The sequence below is a fragment of the Chinchilla lanigera genome, unplaced genomic scaffold, assembly GCF_000276665.1.
Source record: "Chinchilla lanigera isolate Chin_1 unplaced genomic scaffold, ChiLan1.0 scaffold00006, whole genome shotgun sequence".
Classification (NCBI taxonomy): Eukaryota; Metazoa; Chordata; class Mammalia; order Rodentia; family Chinchillidae; genus Chinchilla; species Chinchilla lanigera.
Window position 1 is genome coordinate 4,159,766 of NW_004955407.1, and position 21,478 is coordinate 4,181,243.

General features: G+C 34.4%; 1 protein-coding gene across 2 annotated transcripts in view; it reads right to left on the reverse strand.

Annotated features, from left to right (window-relative positions):
* Positions 1-21,478, reverse strand: part of Epha3 (EPH receptor A3) — a 365,230-nt gene that overhangs the window by 24,095 nt on the left and 319,657 nt on the right. For both annotated transcript variants that reach the window (XM_005375518.2, XM_005375517.2), the window contains exons 13-14: positions 19,712-19,921; positions 144-293 (exon numbers count right to left, since the gene is read on the reverse strand). In XM_005375518.2, the coding sequence (XP_005375575.1) occupies positions 144-293; positions 19,712-19,921 (360 nt within the window). The remainder of the gene's footprint in view (positions 1-143; positions 294-19,711; positions 19,922-21,478) is intronic.

The following is a 21,478-nucleotide window of genomic DNA, read 5'->3' on the forward strand; positions in this document are numbered from 1 at the left end:
GTTAGAAGCAGCTTCATTTTTTCTGAGTATTCTATTTCAATGTTATAAACTATGAGCACCTGGTTTCATTATGCTTCACTTCCTTGCACAGCTTGATCTTTTAATCTGAACTCATAACTCACAGACTACAGATACATACTTACATCCTGATTGGACATCTCCCAGTATGGTCTTTCTCCGTAAGACATTACCTCCCAGAGAACAATCCCATAGCTCCATACATCACTGGCTGAGGTAAACTTGCGATAGGCGATTGCTTCTGGGGATGTCCAACGGATTGGGATTTTCCCTCCCTTCAAACAGAAAACCACGTTTAAATAAACAAGTAATGCATAGAACATACAACATACATAAATATTTGAAATCAGAGAAAATTTGTCGGGGCATTTTTATTCTGAAATGGAACATAGGCTCCTGCTAAAATATCTTGATATTCTATTTTGATACCAGGCAGAAACATTCCATTTATATCAAATTTACTTATACATAATGTTGAAGAATTTCATAATCATAAAAAATAGAAAATTGCTTAAATATCAATATTTTATATTAATTTTGACACCTTAGTTAATCACCTGTAACAAAATAGAAATATATTGGCTACAATATACCTAAATATTAAAATAGATATCAAAATCATCCTTTATTTAGCATAGGTTTATGTTTGACTAAGCAATTTGTTCAGAAAAAAAATTTAGCACCTGTACATAATTTAGAATGCTTTCCGACACATATGCTTACAGATATTTTAACTAAGTACATTTAAAATGAAATTACATTTTAAAAAATCTCTTTGATTGATCAATCAGCCATTTTAAATGTTACTAATACAAAGAAATAAATGTTTGAGGAATTGGATGTGACATTATGTTGCTCATTATATAATGTATACGTGCATTGTAAAGCTACATGTTACTCCATAGGTATTATGCAATAACTAAAATTTTTAAATCTTATGAGATATTATAATTACATTCCCAGAATTTATGGTCTGGAGAAGAATAACCTTACCTCATTGGGTTAGAAGCTATAAATTGCATAGTTTTCACAGAATTATTATTAAATAATTTTAATAAAAATATACCAAATATCAGCCATATGGAAAGTACTGTACAGGTCACTTTGGGTAAGACTACTATAAATAACAATCTTTTGTCAGGGAAGTGTTAGGCAAATAGGAATGATAATAATTTGTTGCGAATAAATGTAGAAAAATAAGCTCAGATACGTTCCTTTTCAAATTTTAAGTGCATGTATATCATGGAGGGTTCAGCCTATTAAAATGAAAATTTTGATTCGAGAATTCCAGTGTCTATATTTCTAACTCAGAAGTGATGCAGATTATTCTGGCCCACTAAGTAGCAAAGAATGGCACCTCCTGTGGGTGCTTAGACCAAATCTGGGACTTTAGGATTCAAAATTTCAAGTATTACCTATTAATTTTAAGTTATATTTAATTTAAACTATTTTAATATGTTGCACTTAAAATTTAATCAGAGTGCCAAATGACATCATTGGATATACTTTCCGTTCCTTAAAGAACTCAGAGAATTAACAAGAGTCAAAGTTGTGAACATGCAACAAAGGAAATAGAATATTTTTAAGTATCAGTTACAAAGGCTTTCCCATGATCCCATGTTGCTCTTTCATTTGATTAGAACCAAATGACGGAAATCACACTACAAATAGGAAAAAAGTCTTTCTATGTTAAAAACTTTGTATCTGTTTAGAAATGAAAGGTTGGTATGTGTTACCCTACCAAAGTCACTGGTCGCAATCAAACTATATTAATTAAAAATAATCATAGATAAATAGCAGAAAAGCCTATTTATTTACTTTTATTGCAATCACATGAAAATGGAACACACCAAAGTTGTTTCACCTTAAACTCATCATTATGTTTTTCAGAAAGAAGAGCATTTTTATTTTAATCAAAGTTCTTACACTGAACAACTGAAAAGTTGTCTTTTTATTTTTTTGGTTAGTATCGACATAACCATACCCATGTTTAGGTTGAGATATAATGCTATTGAAGAGGTGTCTGCTGAATTCTTATGCTCACCCTTTCCTGCGGGCTCTGCTCCTCAGAACCCCTTACTTTGCCCTGAACTTTGTAGAGTGTGTAGGCTAGTGCAGTAGCTGGTTACAGATTCAGGTAAATTACTTCCAAGACAATTTTCCAATCAATGCCAATTTTTTCACCTATATAAATCTTCTTAGAAGTTTTTTTTAAACAACTTATACAAATGGAGAATGTGTTTGGAAAAAAGGTATTGTAAATTATATTACTAATAGAAATCTTTTTAAAAATTCTCCTCTCTTCCTGCCATGTTTTATAACTGCTGTGACCTACAGATTACACACTCACACACACACACACACACACACACACACATCATGCTTCTGTTATAATAACATCAAACTTTTCAATAGTATGATTTCTTAGGTCTAAAAATAAAATGATAATCATAGATTTAATACTCTCATCGCTTCCCCAGCCAGGCATCTTGTAAATGATACCATTATCACGAGAGTCAGGAATTGAATTAAAACAAGTCAGTATTATTACTCAATATTTAGCAGACATTTTGTCATTGGTAATGGGCTTATGATATATGTAAAGAAACTAATACAGCAGCTCATTGTTAGTAGAATGCTCACTAGATGTTTTGCCCTTCCTGCTGTCCCAATCACTTCAATAGGTTAGCACAACTTTCCTGTAGTTCTAACTATAGAAGAGATTTCAAACCAGCAAAATGTTGACACAGTTTTTAAAAACAGTATCTATGCATGCTCTCACAAAATCTTTCAATTCGACACTGTAGTTTCACACTATATTCAGCACTGGTAAAATGAGTTCAAGTAGGTTTGTCTTATCTTTTGACATAAGTAAAACTGGTGTATGTACCCCAACTCTAATTTGAAACCATGAGCCTACAAATAGCTGAATATTTTGTAAAGCTGAATACAAGGAACATAACTCACAGGAGCCTGTGCTCACTAGAGAATTGTTGGCTTCCACATAAGTGTATTATCTTGGCTGCTGTGCAGAGTAGGCATTGAGCAAAGGCGTCTTGATCTCAGTTGTTCCCCTTTCTTTTAAATATATGCTACCTTCTTAAAAACATATTGTACTTTTCTCTTAGGTGACTTTTTTCCCCATCTGACCTCTGTTACCGGTAAATAGTTTTATTTGAACATTCTGCCAAATAAATTGTCCTTAGTGGGACATTTGGGAATCTTCCCGGCAGAACTGGTTTATCTTCTGTGATCTTTCAACTTCTGAAAATATCCTGCCTTAATATCCTCAGCTTTGCATTCTCATAGTTTTAAATTGAATTCGGATGCTGGGCATAGTTGCAGCATGAGGATCAAAAGTTCAAAACCATCCTGAGTAACTTCCTGAGACTCCGTCTCAAAATAAAATACCCTGGAGGTTTACTTCAGTGGTGCAATGGTAGAGCACTTGCCTAACCTGAATTCTTTGGATTTAATATTTCATAATGGAGAGAGAGAGAGGCTTTCTACCTCTCTCATTTGCATCTTATTTAATGTAATTTACAGTGTAATGTCAATTGAGAATTTGACTTATTATTTTATTGACATAGAGTAGTGTGTTAAATAAAAGATCTTTGATACTATTTGAACTTTTCAATTAATAAGTTAAATCTGTTTTTCAGAGTGCATCTAGACATTAATAATAATGAATGAGCCAATATAAATACCAGATAAGTATGCAGTATAATTTCATTTTTTGGAAATGAATATTATTTTCTGATATCTTCCTCTCTTGCCTATACTGCTATATAATAATGATGTTACATTAGAGCATTTTAATGTCTCCACTATAGTAAATATAAAATTTACTATGTATCAGTTTTTAGTATCCACAAAATTATGAAAATTTACCACAAGCTGTTGTACAGATTCAGTGTTTTAGAATTTGCAGATGCTAAAAAGGTTTTTATTTGACTCTGTGAATGCTATATAATCTATAATCAATTGATTCAATATTATTGTATTGAAAGTATGAACTTTACCAAGTTAAAAACACCAAAAGAATTTTTAAAATATCTTTAGTGTATGCACATAGATACTACTCTATTCCTTTGTATAATGAAACTCAATAAAATTTTAAAGTATAAATTTATGCACAGGTCAGATCTATATGCTGATTAAAATGTCTGACATATTTCCCTGCTATATAAATAAGTTTATTTAAGATTTGGATCCAATGTCTTCATAAACAAAAATGAAGCATCAAAGCTAAAGTAGTCATTATTGAAATTTATAACATGTGGGCATATTAGCATTTTCAAGTGTTAGATCAAAATCAAATGAAAATAAAATTTTAGTAGGGATAAAAGACTTACCATTTAATTCATTAGGTTTGTGATATCCCAAAATTCTGTGTTCTAGGAGACCAGAGAGGAGGTGGCTAACATGTTTGCATTTTCTCACAAATAGCAATGTGTCATATTGCACCGTGTAACCTGCTCCCAGTGTGGATACGGAGAACTAAGAAGCACCGAAGAGAGTGCATGGTCCCCATTCTCATCCTTTCTGTTCAAGCTGCATTGTTATCTATTTCTTATTTATTTATTTATTTATTTATTTATTTTTGGTACTGGGAACTGAACTCATGACCTTGCGCTTACCAGGCAAGTGCTTTTGCCACTGAGCTGTATCCCTAAACTTGTTATTTATTTTAAAAGTAAGTAATTTTCAGATTAAAAAGAAAAAGTTAAATTCACAGGCTGTAACTTTGTTTTTTATCATTAATATGTGGTATGATATTATCACTAAATTTAATGCCGTTTAGATAACTTTTTAAAAGAGATGTTTTGCCTGTTGAATCCCAGCAGAAAACGTTATTGTGATCTGTCAATAAGAGCGCTTCAAGGTTAACCCATATTTATTTTGAGTTTTTAAAAAAGTTAGTATTGTTTTTGATTGATAGATAACAGCTCATGTTTTTGTTGTGCGCAATATTATATTTTGAAATGTACGTATGTAGTGGAATGTTAAATCTTCCTAATTAACAAGTTCATTACTTACATAGTTATCATTTTAGAAATGAGAATTCGTAACATCCCATCTTTACGTTTTTCAAATGTACAGTATAATCGCACTAAATATGGTCACTGCTGTGTATCAGGTTTTTCGAAATTTATTCCTTCTATGCAAATAGACATAGGTATCATTTTGGCAGAGACTCCCTATTGCTGTTTCCGGTCTTTGATAATCACCACCCACTCTTCACTTCTATAAGACTGACATTTTAAAAAATATCTTAACCATTACATGAAAACATAAAAATTATATGTATTAATGCAGTAATGTAATGTTTCAATATTTGTATATATTTTGCAACATTTAAAACAGATTATACATATGCACAAGTATCTCCTCCAACACTGAACATTTCTTTAAGATCAAGATTTTCAAAATTCTTTCTTCCAGGCTGTTGAAATGGACCTTACAATAGCATTGTCTATTGTCACTCTACTCCCCAATAGCCCACACACCATGACTTCCTGCACACATCTGACTAAACTTTGATCAACCTTCCCCAGCTGTCTTCCCAACAATCCCTTACCTTAGTCTCTGGTTACCGTTATTCTACTCTCAACTTTTTTGGTATCAAATTTATTTTAGATTTCACATATGAATGAGTGAGACAAAACAGTATTTGACCTAGTTTATTTTAGAATGATGTCCTCCAAGTCAATTCGTGTCATCATGAATGGTGGGATTTCACTGTTTTCATACTGGATCGTGTTCCATTGCACACAAGTGACACTCACCCACTAATACACCAGCCTGAAAGCACACTGCAAAACAAAACTGCCTGCCTACCCCCATCTTCGTGCATCTGGAATAGCACTGGAGCAAGGCTTCTCTAGAGGAGTGCTGTCCACATTTCAGACCAGGTTATATCTGGGTTGGGGCTTGCCCCATCAGTTCTGATAAGTTTAGCAGCACTCCTGACCTATCTTGCCTAAGATACATGTGTATTCCCCAGTTGTGAAAGGCAAAAGTGCTTCCACACAATATCAGGTATCTGCTGGGGAATGAAATCACCATTTGAGAATCACGGCTTGAGAGGGTGTGTGAGGAATCTAGACTAGCAGAAAAAAAACAATCCAATTAAGCCCTAGGATCTATTGGGGATTTTATCTGGACTAAGTGGAATCACATTTTTTTTCACAATTCTTGTTCATTCTAGTAATATTTTTTATATCTGCCTCGGGCTTTACCTTTAATGAAGGGAAAAACAAGAACCAAATTCACCACTAATACCCTGATACGATAACATAACAATATTCAGTGAAATTTTCCCTGTTTTTAATCTGTTTTCTTCTTTTCTTTTTCTTTTGGTTCCTCACACACACACACCTTATCTGGAAAAAAGGACATTTTTCTATTTTTAATAAAATTTAAATTCAACTTATGAAATAAGCATCATGTTCCTTATCAGATGAAGCCATCACTGACAAAGCACTCATATCTGCCTCAACTTTCCTCTAATTGTATACATAAATTAAGGCCAAATAAGGAGAACAATATTGTCGCACCAAATCCAAGTTTTTGAATACCTTATTAAAAAGTTATTAGTAGGGGCTGGGGATTTAGCTTAGTTGCACAGGGCCTGCCTGGCAAGTTCAAGGTCATGAGTTTGGTTCCTGGTACCGGAAAAAAAAAAAAAAAGTTACTGGTAGTTATTCAAGAAACACCTACTTGTAAAAACTGATCCTCATGGTTATTAAAAACTGCTAAAGAAATTTCTGAACCAAAACAAACAGAAAATCTTAAGAAATATGAGGGGGAAGAAGAAGAGGAAATGTTGTGTTCAGAATCAGATGCAAAATAATGTATAAGTTCTGCAATGCATTATTTGTAGGAAATTCAGGGAGTCAGGCCTCTGTATATTGAATTTACTTTTAGTGGAAAGTCTCAGACATAAAGATTCTCATCCTAAATGCAAGCAGCTTCATGATAAAGTGTGACTAAATTAAAATCTACGGGCCCCATAATTAGAATCATATTGGCCCTTAAGGACTGTTACTGCATGTCTCCCTGTGCCAATGACTTTTATGTATTTGCAGATGGAGATAGTGATAGTGCTTAACCTTACACTAAACACTTACATTTCACTAAAGTGCTTTGTAGATCTTTTAAAACATATTTTAGCAGATTTTAAAATGAAGCATTTTCTTGAATGGCCTCTATATTCACAGGTACACTTCCCAGATATTGATATATTTCAGAAAACTTTCCAGTTGCATGCCAGAATCACAGCATACGGAGTGTATCTAAAACCTCAATTGCATAGGGACCTCCAATGCAAACTTAACAGAATCACGGGTCAATGTTTGCTCTCTGTATCTGCAGTGTCAAACCTAGAGCTAGTTACTCCCAACACTGAATTATGTATAGCTCAGAAACTGAGAGAAAGATTTAGTTACATATTCCATACAAAGTTTTAAATTTAGTAGGACTCAGGAATCTTGGTTTATGGGACCAGCTTTTACCTTAAATAATTTTAGCGAAGTTCCTTAAACTTTCTATGCAGCTATTTTGTCTTGCATAAACTTCAGGCTATGGGGAATATAAAAGAACTATCTGCAAATTTATCCATCTCTAACGGCTTAAAGTTTAAAATCTTATAAACTTTAGCTGTTCCAACTCTCAAATTTCCATAGAAAAGCCTCTTGAATATCAAGGATACTGACATTTACAATGTTAATTATATGGGGGCTCTTAAAGTTGTACTATGGAGTAAACTGCTACTTGGGCAATATATCTGTACTTACTACTCCGGAATTTGGAAGGCAGCATCAAGGAGAAGAATAAAGTGGTGCAAAGATTCTAGGGATTCTCTCAGCAGAAGGACTACATAATCATGAGCCTCCAATCCAGGATTAGTTGAAGAAGTGCCCAACCTGATTCACTTTGCTAACAAGTGGCAGTTAAAGTAGGAATCAGCCAGTAAGCCTGAAAAGTGAGTCTGAGAAATTCTGCAGATCGATTCTGTAGGTTTAATGAATTTAGACAGTTCAAACAAGACATCTGGCTAGAGCTTGAATTGTTCTTCAGCTTAGGTGAAGTCAGTTCATTTACTGTAGGTTAGAGGGCTTCCAGCCTTGACTTCTAAAAGCAAAAAAGGACTATAATTGCTAGGAAATCAGGACACTGAAATATACCATCTCATATCTGCCTCAATTTTCCCCAAATTGTATGCACAATTGTTTCCCCACTGATTTAGGAAAATGTTTTGTGGATTCACAGTGCGTGTCTCCTGCCTATGAGTTCTGTCAGATCACAGAGTGACAAAGGACTTCAGAGAGTTCATCTGAATAAACGCTGAGAAATTGAGTATTTAACCTAGAGGCAAATATTGGCTTCTCAGGTTAAAAGTGGAAGTACAGAGATAAATCATTTTTCTAAAGGACCTAGAATATATCTATTGTCAGGGAATGAACTCACTCATTGCAGTAGACAAGAAGGTGGAGGGCACTCTAGCAAGATTCCCAGGGGAAGTATTTATCCTAATCCCCAATAGTTCAAATCTGAAAGTCACTGAGTGAATGGCTTCAGCAAAGGTTGATTGGAACAAGAGATCAGAGACAGATGATACTTTAGGTAGCAAAAACCTGTCAGAGGACTCGGTAATTTTTCAACATTTGGCAAAATGATCAAGAATTTATTAATATACACAATTGTTGCTAAGTTTTTCTTTGGCTATCTGGAAATGAAACACAAGTAAATGTTTATTTTACATGGTTACACAAAATAATATAAAAGCAAGGTAATATGATGTTTTCTTTCTATTTTCTATTTTCTAAATAATGTAAAAATTTAGGAGAAAGGATAAGTATATATTTTAACGTGTGTCCAGCTTTTTCCAAAATTCACTAAAGTTTTATATGACAATTTTTTGTTTTATATATATATATATATTACATATTATATATCTATAATCATTGCACTTAAAAATGTTTACAGAGGTAGCCAAATTGTTTTGAAAGAAAATATACCAGGAGACATTATGAATCTAATTTCAAAATATTCTACAAATCTGTAGTAATTAAAAAAGCATGGAACTAGCATACAGGCAGCACATAGATCCATAGAACAGAATAGAGATCTTAGAAGTAAGCTCACATATCTACATCAGAATGATTTTTGATAAAGATTTTAAGAACATGTTTTGGAAAAAGGATTGTCTTTTTAATAAATGGTGTTGAAAAATTTGAATGAAGATATTCCCTTATCTCTCTTAGCTTGTAAAAATCTACCATAAATGGGACAAAGACTGAAATGTAGGATTCAAAAATATGAAACTACTATGAGAAAACATGCAAGAAATGCTTCTGAAGATCAGAATGGGAAAGGAGCTATGGGACATTAAAAGAAAAGAAAAATAAACAAGTAGAATTACATCCAACCAAAACCCTCTTCACAGCAAAGGAAATAACACAGTGCAGATGGAACATGAAATAGAAGAAAACATTTATAAGCTACATATCTGACAAATAGTTGATATATTGATCACATAAATAAATGCAAAAATTTAATAGTAAAAAATCTAACTTTAAAATGGATAGTAGATCTAAGTATACATTTCTCAGAAGAAGGAATATAAGCAGCAAGCAGGTGTATGAAAAAATGTTCAACTCTCTGATCAGTAGAAAAATGCAAATGAAATCCACAACTAGATACCACCTTGCCACAATCAGAATGGCTACTGTTGAAAGGAACAAACATTACAAGTCCTGGCAAGGCTGTAGAGAAAAAGGAATGCTTGCATGCCATTGGTAACTATGTGCGTTATCAAAGCCCTTATAAGAAACAGTGGGCTCCTCAAAAGTTAAAACGAGACTGTCATTTTTTCCAGCAATAACACTGCTGAACGTATCCCCAAAGGAAATGGAGTCAGCCTGTGCAAAGACTTAGGCGCTCCCATGTTCACTAATGCACACGCGTGATTGCCAAGAAACGACGCAGCCTGAGTGTGCGTCAATAGGGGAGCAGATGAAGACGTGAGACGTACACAGTGGAACATAATTCAATCACAAGAGGAATGAAATAATGCACATATTTAGAAGTTTATCTTACAAAAACTGAGAATAGAAGCTGGACATGGAGGCCAGAGTGAGTGTGGGGGCAGGGAAAGGATGGAGAGAGGTGAATCACAGGCACTGAGATACGTGCAGACAGGAGCGAGGAGCTTTAGTGCGCTCTCGTACTGTAGAGTGGCTATAGAGAGCAATAAAGTACAGTACACTTCACAAAGCAAGAAGAAAGAAGTGTCAAAGTTTGCACCATAGAAATGACAGACAACTGGGAAGATAGCTGTTTAGTCTTACTGAGAGATGATGAAATCAATTCAATGTATATGTATTGAAATATCACAAGATACCCATGAAGGTGCATAATTTTATGTTCTTGACTATTAGTTACATTTTTATTTAAAAAGATTACAATTTTTCACTTGAAAATCTAAATTTTTAGTTGTCTGAACACAAATTTTTAAAGAGACAACATTGTAATACAACGGAGTAGTCATTATAGCAGGAATATTATGCATTTATAATAAAGTTTATAGAAATAATATTAGAACCACTCTAGTACCTTACAGGAAATAAAACTTAAGGTTGTTCTGTCTAATATCAGCATCTAAGAAATTAAAAAATGTGGAAAAGTCGCTTAGGATTCTCATAGCTATCCACTGTGCAACTTCTGATGATTTTGAGACTATTAGAGATGAAGATAGTGCCTATGTTTAGTGGACATCGGCTCAAAATACATAGAAAATCTAGACATAAATTTATTAGCACAAGGAAATCAATATGAATTTTGGCTTACAGATTTATGGTGTAGAATGATGTTAGAAAAGAAAATTGGTCAAATTATTAGCCATTCTAGGTAAGTGTTATGGTTGATACATTGTGTCAACTTGGGGAATCTAGAGGTTTGGCTAAGTGACTCAGCAGGAAGCCAGGGTGCTTACTTTGTATACATCCTGAGCCGGTGGAAGAGGAGGGCATGGAAATTATGTGAGAGCTACCTGCCCCTTAGGTAGGGGTAGCCTGTTTACAATGTAAGGGAGGGAAAGAAGCTTGCCGCCATTCCTCCCTTTTGCTCTGGCTGCATTTGCTGTTCGGCTGCCATTCCCCCCTTTGCTCTTGTTGCTTTGCTACCTTCTGCCTGGGAGCCAGCCCAGTATGGACTGAAACCTCCACAAACTGTAAGCTATATAAACCTTTCCTTCCTTCATTTTGGGCGTTGGGTATTTTGTCTCAGCAACAAGAGAAAAGTAACCAAGACAGTAAGCAATTATTAAGATGGGCCTAGGACTGCGGCAGCTCAGTTGTCATAGGAATTGGGCTCATCGATGGCTCGGGGGTTCATGGAAAAAGCTTCTAGTAACATATGTCACCACATATTTGAAAATAAAGGAAATACCCAAGGTATTGAAAATAACTGAAAGTAACTGTTTCTGTAAAGGTTGATTGATTGGTTCAATTTGAGAAGTTTAGAAGGTTAACTAAGTCAGCTAAGAGATTTTACACGTTAGGATGTAAAGGACCCAACCTAGGGCAGCTTGATGCCTGGAAGGTATAGAGGGGAAGTGAGGAGGGAGGTTGCTTTGTTCTTTGGTGGAGCTCCAGACTTTGCTTTCAGTTTGAATGTCGTCTCCTGGCTTCAACCTCTGGTCCTTCAGCCTTCTTGGGTGGACTCCAGGTTTTTGTTGCAGACTCTTCAGCCCTCAGTCACAGACCCATCGGCCTCCTGATACAGACTTGCATGACATGCTGCAGTGAGCTCCACACCTTGAGCAGAAACCTTCAGCCTCCAGAGTGCAGACACCCTCTGAACTTCCTCATCCGACTCTGTGGCTGACCATCGTAAGCCAATCTTGTAATTTCTTATACATTTGTACATCTTGAATTATATCTGTTTCTCTAGTAAAACACTTTCTGATGCAGTTACTGAGTTTCCAGGGCTCACAGACACAGTTGACTGAACTACAGCAATAGGAAAGGGGGTTAGTCACTACTAGCCTGATGATAATAATTTGAGTTAATCATTAATCTGACCACTTAAATTCTTTTTCTTTAAAGACAGACTTTTGGAATCAGAGCAATAAATACAATTATTTATTCAATTAAAAGTAGTTGAAACAAAATTAATCTATCTCAATATTTGCATTATTCCCATCTTCTCTTTCACCAATTTTGTGCTCAAATGTCATTTTGTTAGAGAAGCTGTCCTCTAAATGACCTTCCCTCACACTGCTCACACTCCCCATTTTCCTTGTTCACCAGGTTACACCTACACTTTGCTTATTCTCCGTCTTTTATTTTTAATGATCTGAATTCCATATTAGATGGTAAACTGTGTATTACTATGCCTCACTAACTTCTTGATTCTTTGGCCCCGCGACATTGCCTGGTATGGTGGAAATGCTTGTGTATTTATTGAATGAATCAATTATGCATTTTAGAGAAAATAGTTCCTGCATGAGATTGTAATACACTTAAACCTATTTGCATATAGCTTCCTTACTTCTTTGCTGCACTTCAAAATTGAAGTTTAAACTTTTTACCACATAAACTTGGGTAATTATTCTTTACATCTGTTGAAATGTTTACACTGTCTTCCATCTGAACAACTCTCGTTATGCTGTGTTTCAACATTGATAACTGAAATTACTAATCCATTTATACTTTTCAGAATTATGAATAAGTGCCCTTACTTTGTGAAGCTGTACACAAACATATTCATACCTATTATAATAAAATATAGAGTAAATTCATGGTTGGCATTTTATTTTCACTGAAAGCTGAAAATACTGTTAGTATATAAAGACTACTAAACAAAAATTTTGCTGTTAATTTTTAAATTCATGTGTAAATGATATAAGATATATATTACTTATCAAAATAATATAATGGTTTATATATACCATTTTTGATGTGGATAGTTTTAGTTATGGAGAATCCTTCAGAACAAGGGTTATGTTATTATATAAATTATTAAAATGGAATTACCCTGAGTTAGGTGGGAATTTATCCATGTGGCTTTAAGCATTTTTTTTTTATTTTGAAAGTGAAATCAGATAAGACAAAGTTGTACTAAGATATTTCTGTCACCAACTTGGCAGCTTTGCAAATACCAATAAATAACTAACTAACTGTGTAAAATAAGATTTTTCCTGCTGATCAGGTAGAATTCTTTCAAAACATTTCAAAATCCAGAAAAAACTATTAGTTATGCAGAACAAAAATAAAAATGATTTAATAGTAAGGAAGATAACCAAGGGCAAATAAATTGTTTTCCTCCAATTTCTGTAAGAAGTTTGTGCAGTAATTTACCTCCAAAATGAATGTAGGGACTGAGAATTGGATTGATGGATCACGTAGCATACAAATTAGATAACAATCTATAGTGTCTCTAACTTGATCCTGTAGGGGAGACAGGAAATGGTCACCATGATGTTGAAATTTTGGACTTCATCAGTTTAAACACGAATGTAAGAGTCTTTATGTAGATGCACGCATGCATGTGTGCAAAAGTATAAACCTATTTGACATAAGATTTCATTTTTTGGGGGGGGGGTTTCCTCCGGTACCGGGAACCAAACTCACGACCTTGCACTTGCCAGGCAGGTGCTTTTGCTGCTGAGCTAAATCCCCAGCCCCGACATAAGATTTCATAATCAAAAGACAGAAAAATTACTCAGTTACTAACAGTTCTCACTAATATTAACATGATTCTGATAGAATGAAGTAAATTAGTAAATCAAAGTAAAAACAAAGCAGAAATATACCATAATTATACCTTGAAATTTACATTCTGAGGAAACTAAAGGGAAAAAATTTATTTTTCTGTTTGTTCTAAGGAACAAAAAGTTCCTTGATGCTTTATATCTGTGGGGTTAAATGCTCCCATCCTACCCATTTCAAACGGAATCCAGGGATTTCAAGATGATTTGCTGCCTTCTGCGTGCAGCTGCAGTTATGCTTTCAGGGCTGTTTCTTTAAAACATGTTATATCACAGAAACTATGCCATAATTGAGATTTATATCACTAAAAAACTACCGAAATATTTATTTAGTTTTTAAGTACTATTTACTGGTAAAGCATCTACAGTAGTGGTTTTCAGTGTGTCATCTATGTGCCTATAGTAGCCCTTGAGAGCATTTCAGGTGTTCCATGAGATCAAAACTTTTCATAATAATACTAAAACTTTATAGCCTTTTTTACTTTCAATATCTCATGAGTGCACAGTGGAATTTTACAGAAGTTACAGTTTGTATAATAAAATATATAATATAAAGCCTCAATATTTGAGGTTTCCATGATGCAGTAGAGATTTTGAAGTAACTAAAAGTGACATTTAAAAAAAAAATCTGATTCCCCAAATAATATCTTTATGGAGAAAAAGAAACATGGATACAAATAGATATTAGTTTCTTAATTGACCCTTCGCTAGCTGGCACCATTGAGGACAAGGGAAGAGGTAATATATCTCTATAACAGTACAGAAAGTAGTGTTGAAAACTGTCAGGCAAACTGTTTTAAGTTTTGAGATTAAGGATTTTCTGAACTTCTCAAATACTTTCTCTATGCAAAGATTTTTAAATATGGAATTAGGTGGTATAATTTCTATATGACCCTTCTGTGTGTTGCTCTTGGAGCTGTTCCAAAGCAAGGGGAGCAGACACCCTACGTCAGTGAAGCAAAGCAAACGCCTCCCATGATTCCTTGGTGCAATTACTCTTTACTTCAAGTCAGTGATTTTCAGAGAAGCAGTTGAGAAAGTTTTAATGCACTGAAGCCCTGAACGCTAATTTCTGAATAAAAGAAATTTCAGATACTAAGTGAAATGTGTTAAGTGTTACTTGAATGATGTGGCTGATTTTTAAAGCAGATTAATCAGAATATATTTGTCCAAAAAGAATACTTCATTTCATGTTTTCAATGGCTTGCTTTTCTGAAATAATCAAATCATTGCCCAGTAAATCAAAGGAATAAGGTGAGTGCCTAAACTGAATAATCCTGCTTCTGGTTAGAAAAACAAGCAAAGCAGACAACCGATACACAATAATGGACTGCTTTTATTATTACAGTATAAACTACTGAGATGATAAAGTTTATTTCAGTCAAGTCTGTTTCCCATGCTTAAACATGATAAATGATACACTTAAACAATTTAGACTGATACTATCAGTCACAACCTAGCATTAAAACTAACTCAAAAACCAAGAATTTCAAAAACATTTTTATAATAACAAAATTCCTGCGTTAAGTACACATTCTGAAATATGACAACTTGAAATGGCAATTTAATTAGCTATTTCAGTGTACTACCTTAATCTTTAGGGTAATTATAAAATTATTATACTAAACAGAGCTTATTATGGCAATTTAAATAAGTGACTTCTAAAACTGTAAATGTAAATTCTAGCTTCTCAGAAAAAAAAGTCCCATGTATATGCTGTGGAATGCTGTGGGAGAAAAAGTAGAAGGGTGAACACTGAAGAACTCTGAAACAGCTATTCACTGATAGTCAATGAACTCAGTAGATTGGCATTTTTGTAGAATCTTTTGACATTGAAATATCAATGCAAAATAAGTTTTGCTGTTGTTGTTCAAGATAGTTAAGGGAAATTTTGACACAGCATTACCTTTCTTCTACCAAGGACAAAGAAATAGTTGTTACAACTCTTTGGTCATGACAAAACGGTAAGAGCAGAAATGACTCGAAAGTTAATCCATTATAGTGGTGCCTCGGTTCACGAACTTAATTTTTTCTACAATTTTGGCAAAGATGGCCATGTGTGTGTCTGTGTGTGGAAAGATGGCTCTGGTGACATCCGTCACCCAAAGCAAAGTCTGGAAACAAAAAACAAAGTTTGCTAAACATTTCTGTATGCAAACCAAGTAGTTTGCAAACAAAAGTTTGTGAACCCGCAACAGAAGATCAAGGTATTTCATGAGTCTTTCAAATTGCCAACAAGAAAATAGTTTCCTTGAATATCTTTGAAATCAAGAATAGTACTGGAAACAAGGTTGCTCTTGTTTGCTAATTGAATGTGGCATAGAGGGTAGAGTCCAACTGAATAACTCTTCATATATGAAATAAGCTCAGGTGTTTTTCATTAATATGGAAGTATTTGTTAAATGATATGACTATTATAACAAGAAGAACAAGCACATGAGCATAGTCCTTCCCATGAATCACATCAGAAGCTCACACAGCAGCAAAAAGTGATGAAAGACACATTTAGAAAACATAGTGGTAGGGAGGAGAATAAAGATATTCCTTGAAAAAATAAATATTATTCTGTGCATATGTTGAGATGATAGTTCAATCATAAATATGATGCTTTCCTATAGAACACTGGCAAATGATCTTTTATGGATCTTAGGGAAGAATTAAAAAGCATCATTAAGGTAATTACTACTGTCTTTCAATTTCATCAAGTGTTCTGAGCTATATAGCTGTAGTCATTGTTAGAAATGTATTCGACTACCTGCAGTGCAAAAAAAATCTCCTGTCCAAAATTTAAGATAGGACTTAAAACATACTTAGCTTCAGTAACAAAGTGAATCTACTATACAGTATAACTGAAAAGGAGAAACGAAAAAGGAGTATAATGCATAAAGCCATCAAGACAGTCAAAACTCTTCAGTCATTTTGTGATCCTCAGGGTCACTATGCCATTGTATTTCTGTGGTTTTTTCACTGTTTATTTACCTGTAGATGAAACACTCTGGAAAATCAGGCTCATTCCAGAAGTGTGGTATAGATGCTATGTGACAGTGTTGGTGGTTGTTAATTGAGTAGTCAAAACGATAGAGTTTTTGTTTGTTTGTTTTAACAAAAATAAACTTTTGAGGGCCAGGAATACAGCTCTGTGGCACAGCCCCGTCCTTGCAAGCACAAGATCCTGAGTTCAATTTCTGATACCCCCATCAAAAGAATAAACTTTTGGTATTGGGCAAGAAAATAACAGAAGTTTTATATAGTCTTTTTGAGACAGGGTTTCGCCATGCAGTTCAGGTTGGCCTTGAACTCACTTTGTAGCCCAGGCTAGCCTGAAACTCACAGTGATCCTCCTGCCTCAGCCTCCTGAGTGAAGGGCTTACAGCCCTGAGCCCCTGCACCCCGCAACTGCTTCTAGAAATTGTCTGTTCTCTTTGATTGTGAAAGCATAAAAAATACTTTGATACACAGTAATCCCCTCATAGCTACAGTTTCACTTTTTATAGGTTTAGATAGCAGAGATCATTCACAGTCCAAAATATTAAATGGAAAAATCCATAAACAAATAATTCATAAATTTTACATTGCATACCACCTTCAACAATGTGATGAAGTCTTACACCTTTCCACTCTATCCATATTGGGGTGATAATTATCCCTCTGTCCACAGTGTCCACGTTATACTCCTTACTCCTATTTTTGTTACTGTGCAGTCTGCTGGGTTATCAGATCAACTGTCCTGATATCACAGTGCTTGTGTTCTGGTAACTCTTACTTTATTCAGTAATATCCTCAAAGTATAAGAGTAGTAACGCTGAGGATGGATTTGCCAAAGAGAAGCTATAAAATGATTCCTTTACATGAAGAGGTGTAAGTTCTCAACTTCATAGGAAAAAATAGAGTTCCAAGTTGTCTATTTTTTCTAATATCCACTGAAGATAACCATTGCAGGAAAAGGTGAACTACTGTACTATCTCTATGACTGTGAGCTGTTGTGGTAAAGACAATTGGACAATTCAAATCCCCTAAATCCTTACATATTTGCACACATTTTGATCCAAGAAATTTCATTTCTAAATATTTATCCTAAAGAAGTAATCATAAACACAGATGAAGAATATATCAGGATGCACTTCAGAGTATTATTAATAGTATCAAATTATGGAATCTGTCCAGTTAATAATATACTATTTAAAATAAATCATGTATGTGAGTAAAAAGGTATGCCATAGATTCTTGACTGATGTCATAAAAGGATATTTAATAATATGGAGCTTTCAATATTTTATGTTTTGAAATTTGGATCTGTAGATTTAAAAAAATTTGAATTTATCTAGGATAAAAACTTTGCATTTATTAATGAGTTGGAAACACATCATGTCACCACAGACAGCATAAAATGAACCATCTGGAAAAGAAATGATTATTGATATATGAATTACTTGAATTATTTTATACAGAAAAGTATTTTGAAAAGATAAAATTAAGATGTTGATACCTGTTATCTTTAAGAATATCATTGGTATCATTATCTATTATTTATTTTTTGTTATTTCAATTTTCTAAAATGCAATTTTAAACTAATATATCAATAACCATAAAAGAAGTACCTTAAAGCATTCTGAATCATATGAATAAAAATTAAAAGAAGTCCACACTCTTTCACACAGACAGTACACTTGGATATGCCATAAGAAAATCACTAGACCCATATGTTTGTGAATGCAAAATGTATCACTTACATATTTGAATAAAGTACTGAAATGGGATGTACAGTAATATTTGCTCCCTAGAGTTTGCCTTAAAAGTGGTAAAAAGTGAAAACAATAAACCGAGCTGCTAAAATGAAAATAAAAGTATTTAACAGCTGCAGTACCTTTAGAGATACATTGTTAATAAGAAAATCAGTAAAAAATAAAACAACGGATGATCTATTTTAATAAGTATTCACTCATGTTTTATATGAGGAACAAAGAAAAATCTGAAGTAAATGATTCTAGAATAAGTGCAGCGTTTCACAGTTAAAATTGTTACACTCTTTCTGTTGTGATTTATTCACAATGCTCACAGGCAGCGCTTTGGAAGATGACGGGATTACTGGGCGTTACCCGCCTTGTCCTGAGGAAGCCGGTCTGCCAAGCACCAGCGAGTCACCGTGGGTGTGGCCCAGAGGTGCTGTCTTGGTTACTTTTTTCTCGCTGCTGGGACAAAATACCTGATGCCCAAAATTAAGGAAGGGAAGGTTTATTTCGCTTACAGTTCGTGGAAGTTTCAATCCGTACTTGGCAGATTACAAGGCAGAGTGGCACGTGGCAGAGGACTGCATCTCAGGACGGCAGCACAGCAAAAGAAGCAAGCCACACATCAGGGCGGAATCGGGGAGGAATGCCCTCAAGCACTCTCTTCCTCTCCCTTACATATGCAAACTATCCATCCCAGGGCGGGTGTAGCTCTCACACCCTTCAAAATCTAAAAGCCTGCCCCGAGACCGCATGAGGCTTTGAGGGACACACAGATATAAACCATAACAGGTGCGTCTGCCTTCTGGGGTCTTCCCCGCACCCTCTGTCTGGTTCCTCCACACCAGGGGGTGAGCAGCTCCCCCAGGCCTTTCTACCTTGCAGCTCTAAGAGCCGGCTGCCTATGCACAGCAACCTCGCAAACTGTGAGCCAAAACAAGCCTTTCCTCCGAGTTATGGGAGTCAGGAATCTAGCCCCAGCAGTGAGGGAAGTAACTAAGATACCTTTTAAACAGTGATGTATTTTTCTTAGAATGCGTAATAATATTTTAATTTTAAAAGAACTTTCCTTCATTGGAAAGCACAACTGAAAAGCATATGCAGTCATGATTTCTACTTACTTAGGAGTTAACGTGACATAAAATGCAATGTAAAGGTTGGAAAAGAAGGGAAAATCCGTGATACTCACTCTTGTCGTGTAAGCAGCTTCCGGATCATCTTCTAGAACTCGTGAGAGTCCGAAATCAGAAACTTTACACACCAAGTTACTGTTGATCAAGATGTTGCGGGCAGCAAGGTCTCGGTGAACATAGCCCATATCTGACAGATACTTCATACCGGACGCTATTCCACGAAGCATCCCCACGAGCTGGATGACGGTAAACTGGGCATCATGTTTCTGTAAATCATTTCCAGCGTACAATTAAGATGTGTTTCTAACAGGCTGAAATGTCTTTTTCCTTTAAAATCTCAACAAAGCTGTTCTAATAAGGCTGACCATGTACATTTTAGTTCAGAGCGGTCGAGATTAACAAGGTATGTAGATAAATGGATACAAAAACAAAACAAAACTGCATAGTGTGTGTATACCAAGTAAAGTACCATGCAGTCACCAGAAGGTTAAAAGTCAGATTTTCCTGGTATTTCTGTGGTCCATATCCTCCTGCTCTGGAACATGAAGGTCAAAACCAAAACAACACAAAATGAAATGTGTCCTGCAACTACTTCAGCTTGATATTACATTTATTTGAGGGAATTTTCATTTTTCTTCTTGATTTCTATATATTTTATGAATTGCTTCAAATAAAGAAGATACTAAATTTTCAGTTATTGTCATAAATAATTGGTTCATAAATAGTACAAAATATTTATTAAATTAATGTGTTTCTATGCAACTTTGACTTACAAGTTATGAAGTAAAAAGAAAAGGAGACAAAATCAGAGGCCTGCATTGAGAAGAACTTCCAATCCACTTGGATTAAAATAGAAATGTAAGATTAATATATTAATATAAAATTTTGCATCTAAATATATCTATAATAGCAGTGTTAAATGAAGTTATGACAATAGTCAAAATCCCCTAATTTGGAAAATGCTTTTGAAATGTTTGTGAAATGTTCACTATTAAATTTTATATTTGGTTCATGAGTATTAAAATACAGTATATCATTTTTCATTCTTAGAAAAAATTAGATTTTTCCTCCATGACTATTAATTGTACTGTATGTTTTATCTCTCATGTATTTAGTTATTACTTATCTTTCTCAATTTATAAAGTACTAAATATAAGCTTAACTATCACAAGGTTTCTCTTATATAAAAAACACAGAATATGAACAAAGAGCAAAATCAAAGAAAAATGACAAGAAATGAGATAGTGCTTTTGCAAAGGGGAAGAGGGCAAAGGATAAGGGCAGTGGGAGGGGGAGGAGGGGAAGCAGACGAGAAGGGGCTGAGACGTGTTACAGTCGTGTCATACTCCTCACCAAGAATGCAATCATTGTGCACTGCAAACACGTGCATTAAATAAAGATGTGTAAAAGAGGAAAACCCCTTGAGTACAGGATGTGTGTCTTTTCTGATCCTTTACAGTGACTCATGATTTGTAATGGCTTAGAAGTTATAATTTTTTTTATTTCTTTGAGCATGGTATTCACTGAAATATTTGAAAATCCATTGAAAATAACAAAATGTAAATATTCTAAATTTAAAGATTTTAAAATATGTGTCACTAGAATTATATCTCAACTGAGAATATATATATGTTCTACAAAATGTGTACTTTCATAGTAGACGGCACTACATGAGACTGAGGTTACTTTAAATAAAGAGAAAGGAATATTTCTTCCTTAAATTATTTATGTCTTACTTTAGAGATTTTTACATTTAGTTTTATTTTAACAGATGTGAATATGAGCAATAGAAAGACCTGGAATTTGCCCATTAAAAATTTAAC